This window comes from Dendroctonus ponderosae, unplaced genomic scaffold (genome assembly GCF_020466585.1).
Source record: "Dendroctonus ponderosae isolate FM_Combo_2020 unplaced genomic scaffold, Dpon_F_20191213v2 Dpon_F_20191213_1, whole genome shotgun sequence".
NCBI lineage: Eukaryota > Metazoa > Arthropoda > Insecta > Coleoptera > Curculionidae > Dendroctonus > Dendroctonus ponderosae.
This window is the reverse complement of record NW_026017110.1, coordinates 20,874,828-20,885,351: the sequence shown is the minus strand read 5'-3', so window position 1 is coordinate 20,885,351 and position 10,524 is coordinate 20,874,828. Positions and strand designations below refer to the sequence as shown.

General features: G+C 32.5%; 2 protein-coding genes and 1 long non-coding RNA gene across 4 annotated transcripts in view; all 3 read right to left on the bottom strand.

Moving 5' to 3' along the window:
* Positions 1-756: 756 nt before the first annotated feature.
* On the bottom strand, positions 757-3,945 carry LOC109546397 (acireductone dioxygenase). Its single transcript, XM_048661422.1, has 3 exons — positions 3,593-3,945; positions 2,160-2,465; positions 757-1,768 (listed from the first exon to the last, which is right to left on the bottom strand). Exons 1-3 carry the CDS (start codon positions 3,713-3,715, stop codon positions 1,634-1,636), a joined length of 564 nt encoding a protein of 187 aa, XP_048517379.1. The 5' UTR covers positions 3,716-3,945; the 3' UTR covers positions 757-1,633.
* Positions 3,946-4,391: 446 nt separating this feature from the next.
* Positions 4,392-5,363, bottom strand: LOC125502614. The gene is made up of 2 exons (XR_007280382.1): positions 4,839-5,363; positions 4,392-4,788 (listed from the first exon to the last, which is right to left on the bottom strand). It is a non-coding gene; the product is annotated as an uncharacterized LOC125502614 (long non-coding RNA).
* Positions 5,364-6,245: 882 nt separating this feature from the next.
* The window catches only part of LOC109546398 (acireductone dioxygenase), a 7,857-nt gene continuing 3,578 nt past the window's right edge, over positions 6,246-10,524 (bottom strand). Inside the window, exons 2-4 of one of the 2 annotated variants that reach the window (XM_048661410.1) lie at positions 9,414-9,548; positions 6,628-6,909; positions 6,246-6,561 (exon numbers count right to left, since the gene is read on the bottom strand). In XM_048661410.1, coding sequence (XP_048517367.1) covers positions 6,418-6,561; positions 6,628-6,909; positions 9,414-9,512 — 525 coding nt within the window. In that variant the 5' untranslated portion in view covers positions 9,513-9,548 and the 3' untranslated portion in view covers positions 6,246-6,417. Of the gene's footprint in view, positions 6,562-6,627; positions 6,910-9,413; positions 9,625-10,524 lie in introns of those variants that run through there. The other variant, XM_019917351.2, reaches the window with a different exon arrangement.

Below are 10,524 nucleotides of genomic sequence, written 5' to 3'. Positions count from 1 at the left end.
AAACGTCAGGAAGAAATTCCGATAGACCACGGCTTCAAAGCCCGGAAAACATTTCTAAATGTAATCTGACCGGCCGTGAAAGCCTTCATAGTCTGATAAAAATGGAGTAATTTATATTTAGTGGAGTATTTATTAAACATATTAAATTTGCCCAATAAAATTTCAGAAAAACTGATGTTTTCTAAATTGAAACCACTTTTTAAAACACATTTTTCTCACAAAAGCCTGTTCAGTTTCAAACAAAAGTATGTGAAATCAACAGCTTCCATTTTATTAACAAAACACTTGATATAGTGATATGTTTAACACCAGTTTTACTTATTTACAATATTTGTCGATATTCACTCGACTTTAAAATAATTCATAATGCTACTTGTATGATAAAGCGGGTTTCTTGCTAGTTAATTTATTCAGTTAATTTAAAGTGGATTCAAGAATCCAAATATGATCCGTGGATACTTTTCGTTTTGAAATTAAGATCTTCTTGATTATTACATATTTTAACATTCAGTTTTTTTTTCAGTTGTAACAAACTTTTGATTCTGTATTTTATACTAACTCCTTCTCAGTTTGTTAGTTGTCTCATCTGTCCGCTATTTTTCTAAGTAACAATGGAGGAAGCTAAGACACACTCGCTTATTATTTATTTTATTTTGCTCTAAATTAAACATACAAAATCAAACATTTTTTGATTCAGCTGGAACAACTTTTGGCTAATTTCTAAGTAGGATAATTTATAAATTCAAAAGCAACGAAAACATAACAAAACTTTATAGAAGCATAATAACAATATCTAAACTCAATTAATGTTAGTTATTTATATTTTTTAGTATTAACTATGCCTAATTAAAGAAAATGTTTACGGCTACCTACTATAGTAGACAGAGGTATAGACCTTTAAATATCTCACCATCATTTATTTCTACCAACTGTTTCCATATTATCGACAAGAGAATTATTCAATGGGTTTGTAGTATTATTTTACACTCCGGAACGGTATTTTTTACATATGCGACTTTTTTAAATAAATTATTTTCTATGGGTTTGTTTTTTGATAAGCCGACAGCGCTTTCACTGGTTGACTGCCCGATCAATATATCTGATATATTTTTGTCACCTGATGTCTAAAATTTAAAAACCTTTAACTTTTGTTCAATATATTTTGAGATTTAACCCGACATCCGCTGTTTTCATATTAGCTTTACATAAAGCGTTTTATTAAGTAATGGAAAGTCAACTTTCGCAAGGTTTGATGAACAAAGTGTTTCTCTTATCAGTATTATAGATTAGACCAAATGAAAAATATGTATAGTTGAAAACGTATTCAATAATCGAATATACTCATAGCGTTGACCATAAATTGACAAAAGCTGCCACTGCTGCTGGGTATTATAAATTATATTGCAATAGTCAAAAAACATTTACATCTTCTCAAAACGGGCACATGCATTTACGTTTAAGGTCACATTTCGCACGGCAGCATTTTTTAACACCAGAATCACAGCGTTAGCACGAATCGTTGCTAACTGCTTGTAATATTTACCATGTATATTAATAAGTAAAGTTTGAAGGAAAACGCTGTTAACATTACAATAGACATAATTGAAAAATTAAATCTATAAAATAGTAAGTATCAGCGAATTTGGACGAATTTACCCTCGGTTAGTTTTTCAACATATTTTTTTCGAGCATCCATATCGTCTGCGGGTCGGTTATGGGGAGTCCAAACCGGCTCTCCAACAAAGAATCGTTTGGCAACAATAAAGTTCTGGAAAAAGTATTGCTCCATAATTTATTCAGTTTGGATATACAAGTAAAGATTACATAAAAGGCAGAATATATGTATAGTTAACGTCAAGCTTCGAGCTGCCTGAAGAGGTTTTTGATTTAAGCTGCGTTACTATTTAAAGCACTATAAAGTTTCAAATTTAGTTCCATAACTGAAGAGTGTGTTTTCTTAACTTTGAATTTTTTTTTCCTATATAACACCACACAAAAGAGTGGGTGAGAATCTTCATTTTTGTAAATATGAGAGACCAATAATAAAGACGCGCAGGTCTGTAATATAATTTACTTGCAGTCCCATATGAATAGAAGACGTTCTATTATTTCTGACTGCGCAATTTTATTACAAAATTACCCTGTATATACAGGCATACCTTGGTATCCAAAGTGAATCGGTGGTAAATTCCTGCTGGTACAATAAGTAAATCTCCAGGAGTAACCCTAACTCTGATCCATTGATCATTTGGATCCCGCACGTCAAAATAACCAGATCCATCTATACACAGCCGAATTTCTTCATCTGTATGCAGATGCTCAGTGTAAAAAATGTTCAGCTTTTCTTCAAATTGCGACATATTATCAGGAGGAGGTGCCATCGTAACTTGATCTTCATAAGTGTATCCTCTTTGCTTTTTTATCTTATCTAAGATTCCATCTTCTTCTAGAGTTTCCAGGTTCAACTAAAATTATTTTAAAAAGTTTTCAAAAAAACGTTAAATTTCACAGAAGGCTTCTGGAAAAAATACAATATCAATCAAATCTATTGACATTTAAGTAATCAGTTACTCTCTTAAAACAAACATTTTGAAAAATTGATTATAAACACATGCGTCTAGTTGCGACTTTTTGAATTATTGAAAGAAGTGTCAGCTTTATTACTTTAATTTTTATAGGTAGGTCCTACTTGACGAAAATAGGTCGGAATGTTTACAAATGAAAAACATAATTTGATATTGACGCCGACTGCGAACAATTTAAACAAGATTAATTGGAAAAGTCCGTTTTTAATCAATTGATTTCCCAAATTATTACAATAATTTTTAGAACCGAGCTAGTTTTAATGTCGACCTTATAGACTTAATCTCTTATTGACTAAGAACGTAACGTAGAATCTTATTGACTAAATGTTCGTTTCTGCTGTGGCTTCTTTTATACTTAAGTCATTCTGATCATATCAGAAATCTATCTATCTAATGTCTAGTGACAAAATATAGCAAAAAAATCTTAATACTGGTACACGCGTCTCAATCCCAAGCTGATGTACTGATTTTTTTTGCCAAGTTTTGTTATTAAAACCACGCCTTCATTCGAAATGGTTTGTGTTTCCAACCAGGGTCAACAGAATTAATTTTAAATTGGGATCTGAATTACTAAAAAAAACTCCCTGATTTTTAAAACTGCATTTTTTACGGATTAGTTGCATGCAGAATGAAAGAAAGTTAGCGGGTAAATTTGGCAACCTGACATGTTTTTATAAATATATATAAAGTGTCATATAAAACATGCATATTTTGTCTGATGAAATTGAAAACAAAAGTGTACCTAGATGTATAGAAATGAGATTTTAAGTAAAATAAAATAAATTCTTAAAATGTTCTTCAAAAATTTCTTGCAAAGATACTCAGCCGCACAAATAATTATTATATGATGACGGCGGTGAAAATAATACAGTACTGCGTTCCAAGCTGAAAAATTTACAGGGAAATTATCACGCACCAGCAAACTGATCAAAATGGTTGGAATTATTACGGTTATCACACCCCAGTGAGCTCAAGTAAATGTAAGCCCATTGTGGTGTTTCACATACCTGGAAATATTCAACACCAGTTGAAGCAAATAAATCTGCCAGAGAAACATATTCTGGCGGGTATCTATGATGTTCTTCTCTCTTATCATAGTCTTCGTTATCCATGTACCAAGCTAGGACCATTTTGAAACACTGCGGAACGAAATTAAGCTAAATAATAGCCGAGAATACTTAAAATAATTATAGGCTTATCTAAAATTAAAACCGTAGAAAGGGGAGATAAAAATTTACTGATTGAATTATCGAAATAAAGCAAATACAAGCAAGTCAGACTTGCTCAAGTTTAACTTTTCTTAATCAAAACAAAACAGTCAGCAGTCAGCTGTAAATGATCATATGTTTTGACGGCGTTGTGAAATGATATAAAATTTCTGAGTGTCAACTAGTTATTTATATTCTCTAATAAAAACCGACTTTTTTAATAAAAAAACACTTCGGTTAATTATATAATATGTTATATATATTATATACCATTGAAAACTGGAATATAACCATATTTTAAAAACAATTAGAAAAGTAAATATTATAGATAAATATTAATTTACAACAAACATTGTAATTGAAGTTTTCAATCATATACATAAGTATATGTTTAATATTTTTGCTTCCAAACCTTTCAAAAAATGGGCGCATTTTTATAAGAGCCGAAAATTACTTTTTAAAAACATTATTTCTAAAATACTTTTAGTTACCTTAACGATATCCTAGAATTCTTGCTAAAAATATGTTTGCAATTTGCGGTTCCACAAGATAAAAAATAACGCCCTATATTGGCATGAAAATTAGGACCATGTTTACACTTGTTTAATTATTTATTTTTGTATTAAATCAAGGACATAGTGATTTATTGAGAATTATTTAATGCTTTTCATTCAATTTATTTTATGGAACATTCCTCTAGTGAACTGAGTATAATTCGTTGATTAAAATGCTGAAGTTTGCTGCAGTTGTTTACGTAGTTCTGTTGAGTGAGTCTTGATGTCCGATTCGTTGCATAAAAGCATATTTTGATCAGTTCTTTGAAGCAATTGTTAGGGATAGTTTTTGACAGTTTTGCTCTTTGGTCGAGGTTCCTGAATACTTCTCTGGCTGTTGAATTGGCAATTGTTCGCTACACCCAGAATTTTTTGGATTTCGAGACACCAAAACTACACTCCAAAGGACATGCTACTGACTGCGCCAAGGTTGTTGGTTATCTTGAAAATTCAGTTTAAAAAATAACTCTAAATAATACAACTTCAATTACCACTAATAACATGTTCATCTTATGGACTGAACCATTCTTTTCTGTGTATTTATATTTAAGTTATGATGATCTTAGCAGAAATGATACTACGTCCTATTTTATTTAGTTATTTAGTTAATAGTAATGTTGTTTACAGACTAAATCATGGACTTCTTGCTTTTAATACCATCAGACTTTCTTTTCAGTAGGGTTCTAGTAATTTAGTTTAAGTTGTAGTTGTAAGAAGGTCTTTCATCTTACTGATAATTTTAGGAAGCAATACATTCTCCAAAAAAACGTCAAATGAGCAACTTCCCATTTTTGACGATGTTTTGTTAGTAACAAGTACTTCATAGTAACTTTCTGCAATTTTTACAATATTTGGGGGTGTTTGCTTGCAAGTTGCAAGTTTGCTTAACATTTTATAAAGAGATATTTAATTAGTAACAGTTGAGGTTCAATTTACTAATTTGACAATATTATTGAACGAATAATAATATGTCTGCTAGACAGAAATTAATCGTGACAATAATGTTCGATTGATTGATTACAATGCGTAAAATGTAACTTACTTAGACTGAATGGTGTGTGTTGTACTACTGTAGATAGTGGTGGTAGGTAAAGTGTATTTAAAAATTGCTTCCCTTCTTTAAAATTTCACCGCACGCCACTGTGGTGACCATATAATTGAATATATCTGTGAAAAAAAGCAAATTTGCTTTTCACATTTGCCACTTTCTAACCAACTCAATGTGCTTGCTGCACTTCTTAAAATAAAATTCAAAGTGGCATCAATACCAGTTTTTTTCCATATTTTTAATTTAAATTATTTTTTTACATATGTACCTAACTTTAATTGCTGGTTACTAGATGCAGATAAAAGAAAACTTTTATACGTTTATGTAATCCCAAATCGGATCGAATATTCGGATATTCGAATATTCGAGTTATGACTACACATAATTATTCGCTTTTTGAATATTCGAATACTCAAATTATTCGAGTTTGATTCGGAGCCCTATCCCAAACCAGTTCTTGCCAGAACGTTGCCTGCGTTTTGTATTGTAAATAAATTTACATTTGCAGACATTTTCAAGGCAAAGTAGCAAAGTATTTACTTAATATTTGTTCCAGAAAAAACTATTTTGAAAAGAATAACCCAAAAAGTAATACTTTTAGTCACAAATTCACAATGCTCATTTTTGTATCTATTATACTTATTTTCGCATCTCTTTATTGGTAAATTTTAACGTGTAGCAAAAAAACTTCTTTAAACATCTCGCTGCCGTTCATGTTTCTAAGCGGCCAACATTCGAATTTGCTAGATTTCCTTGATTTTTCAGATTCATGATATTCATGATTCAGTATATATGACACCTAATTTTTAAACATCTTAATTCGTTTTTGTAATTGTAATAAAAAATTTAGATATGTAAATTATTTATTATAAATTTAAAGATGACTTCAAAATCCCAGCTCTATCAGTTGTAGGTTACATAACAATATTTTAATATTTTTTTTCCCAATAAACTACAGAGTATTTTGATAATACTTCATAAAACATAGCTAATATAAACAGTCGATATAATATTGTTCACTTTTACTGCTGTGATTTGGCCTGGTCATCATATGCGCCATTATAAAGTCGTCTCATGTAATCTTTTCGGCAATCCAATTCATCATTAGGTCTCTTGAAGGCTCGATACCCGTAGTCCTTTAAGAACCGCACTCCTTTGTAAGTGTTCTAAAAATTAATATTTTTTATTTCAGTTTTATGCCCCAGTTTATTCATGTGCAATATTGACTCTACCTTATCTTCCACCACAAATCTGTGGTAACATCCGCCAGGAATTACAATCAGATCGCCGGGAATCAATTCAATTCTCAGCCATTCATCATATTTGTCTCGAATGTCGAAGAATCCGCATCCTTCCAGCACAAGACGAAATTCGTCGTGCTCATGAAAATGTTCCGTAATATTTTCGAGTAGCTCGTCGTCTTCCAATTTTTCCACTACATTAGTTTGATGGTTGTCCCGTTCTTCAATCAGATTTTTCAGTAGAGGATCTTGTTCATAATTATTCGGGTCGATCTGCAAATAGAATTTCATCATTTTATGGTTGAATTTGTTATTATGTTTTGATCCTAATTTGTAATTGTCGTTTCTTTGAGGCCAAACTGGATATCATAGAAAATAAACTTTTGTTATTTGCAGGGAACGGCTCATCTATTATATGGCAAGAACGTTTAATAGGAAAGTGAGTAATTTTGTATTCATTTAATGTTGAGATTAACGAGATTGATAGGGTCTGTACCATTTTATAGAGACTTCATCGCTCGTGGTTGCTTCAATGCTTTCATACTCATTGCTTGAATGAATTAAATTAATCTATCCAGGGTAAGCCTGGTTTCCGTTCTAGTAATCACTTTGCTTGTAAAATCAGGCGTTATTTTAAATCCATAATTAGAAATAGTCTGTAGAAGTTGATTCAAATTAGTATTAAGCGATTGTGAACAACTACAGTTGCAAACTCTAGTTGTCTGAGACAGTAGACTCCTTCATCTATATTTTCTATAATTTGTTGGACTCTCTGCCTGTTTTAGTTTTGACAATGTTACTGTTGATGATGATCAAAATGTCCTACAGTTTATGAGATATTTCGGTCAAATTTTGACCGTAGGCTACTGTTTAGACCCTTTACCCGTAGGTAAGCCGTAAGGTTGCGAAAATCTACAGCGTGCTTTTTTCTGGAGGCGAACCCCCCTTTTACCCCCCGAACTTTTCTGTTGTGCGTCTTCCACTAAACATTTTTTTTTATTTGTTGTTAAAATTAAGAATTTTTTATCTCTGGCAGTTTTTTCGTATCTGCCTTCGTTTTCGAGTTATTTGCACTAACATAAGTCCGTGTAGATTTTCTGAGTCATTTTCTATGAATTTTCTTCTAATTTTTTTTAAAGCTTGAAATGCAAGTTGATGTTAAAATAGGGATGGATTGCTGGCGAGGGATGGATTGCTGGCGACTTTTATCGTTTACCGACGGTTTATCGGATGTAAGCTAATCCAAATAAAAATTCACAAAAATGAAACGAATATTTCAATTTACTATGAAATTAATTTAATAAAATTAAATAAGTCTAAGTTATTTAATTTTAATTTAATAAATTAAAGGTGCTGTTCAAAATGGCCTCCGTTTTCTCTTAATCGTAAATGGACCGTTCGCTGAAAATTAAAGTCAACTTCAATTCAATTATTGGATAAATATATCCAATAATTGAATGTATTTTTTATAATGGTACATTTATTACTAATACGATTCCATAAGTCTTCTGTAATTGCAACAGGCGTTGAAATTCTCTTGAAAATTCTCCACACAGATAAAAATCGCACTTTTTCAAATCAGGCGATCGCGGTGTCCAGCGTTGCGGGCAATTATTGCGCGACCCTTTAAGCTTTGTTCGATTTCGAAACTGTAGGTTCAAAAATTCACGAACGTTCATAGAGAAATGTGGAGGCGCACAATCGTGCATGTACCACATGTCAAGTCGCAATTGTAAAGGTAAATCTTCAAGAAGTTCTGGAATAGTGTTTTGTAGGAAAAGCAAATAACTGGCCCAACGATTCCGTCCCACACAATAATTTAAAATTCTCTTTGGTATTGGTATTTCCCGCCGCGTAAAGCAGGCCTCATCAGTGGAAAAAATACTTCGGTGGAAACAAACGTTCTGATTTAAAATAAAATTACAAAAATTAATTCTTGTCGATTCGGAAATCTTCTTCGGTACTCCACCACATTTCTTCGGTAGTTATTCTCACAAAACCTCACTACTAATAGCATATCAACTTGCTCATTGAATGAAAATTTTCCTGGCATTTTTTAAAGGCAACTAGGATTTTCGAAAAAAAGTCTTTAACAACCAAATCTCCAGCAAAAAGTTGCACAGCCTATTATGATAAAATAAATAACTTGAAAACAAAGGCAGACAAGAAAAACCTGCAAGAGAAACTCGACTTGTTTTGAGGTCCTCCACACGCCCCTGCTATGTGTCCATAAAGTTGTGAATCACCCTGTATAGAGGCAAAGATTAAGCAAAGTGCCGGCAACCGGTCATAATTTTGAGGTAGACGAAAGCATATTCGTTTAAAAAAATTGTATTAAACGACTACAAAATAATTTAATTGAAAAATTTCTATAGCAATAAGTATTTCTATTAATTTAATTATTCATCATTGTACAAATAATACACTGGAAAATTATAAAAAGCCTACCCTGCAAATATGTACATTGCTAAAATATGAAGTAATTAAGCTGCACAATTGTGTTGTAAATAATACATTATTGACAGCCAAAAATAGATAACAGAACATAAAATGTATATAATATCGCACCTTATGCGAAAATTGTTAACTTTTGCTTAATATCATTAATTTGATTTTTTGTTCTCGTTACATACACATGTACCGAATAAATTGTAAAAAAAATATTCAAATAATGTTCTTTTGTAAATGTTTTGATTTTTAAATTACTAATATGTGTATAATTTTTAAATTACTAAATGAGAAACGTGATTAATTAAAAGTAATAAAATCGTTATTACCTGGTAGTACTCCACCCCGCTAGTCTTATACAATTCTTCCAATGTAATATATTTGGATGTCAAACCCTTTTCTTCGGAAAGTAGCCAAGCTCGCACCATTTTGCGTGAATTTCGTTGAACCGAGTGTTTCAGCGCCTTAAAATGTGACTTAATCAGGTGATCATCAAAGTAATGGGTATGCCGTGTGTCAGAGCGCAAGCACGTAATTAGCCATGGAATCATGAAATAATATTATATGTAAACAATACATTATAAATATGTCGTCGACTGTTTACTTCTAATGAATGTACATAACCGTGAACCATATTGTCATGAGGACGCTTAGTTAGCATGGAAAAAATTTGAACCAAATTTATTAAATGACAAACAGCGGGAAATGTTTGAACAAAATTTATTAGCAAAAACCGTAATTAAGTCCATACATTTTGAAGGCACGAAATCCTTTCAGCAAAGATCTATAAGTTACTGCTTGATGGGTGATTTTAAATTGCATAATTGTTTTTAACGTTGCGGGATTAAAATAGGAACTGATCTGAATTATTTATTGATGAAGCCTCTGTTTGATATTGTTTCTGGATAATATAATCAACAACACCACCACTTATAACCAACACAAACCGCAACATCACACCATCGTACTCAGTGGTGGCCACCGGTGTTGATCTGGACATAACAGACGATATGTTTCTGGACCACCTGCGAGATCTCCAACTCCAGGTTCGATTCTGCAGAAGGATAATCTCGCGCGTAAAAGGAACTCCAACGCTCATGATGCGGCTAATTACAGGAGACCATGCGACCTACGAGCGATTAATTGCTGATAGAGCCTTGCATTTTCTTCGCCGCGTTTTCCGAATAGTGGAAAGTAAACCACCAACACCAGTTCCAGTGCCGTGTGGCAAGTGCGGCGCTTTTGATCACCGCATGGAGGAGTGCAAGAAACCCTTAACATGCAACAAATGCCAGGGAAATCACCCAACCTCTGCCTGTACGTCACCCCTTCCAGCCAGGTGCGTGCGTCTCGTGCAACTCGGACGAGCATGCCGCCTGGAGCATGAAATGCCCCAAACGTCCCACGGCACCCATACAAGGAATTCCCAATGTAAAAGTA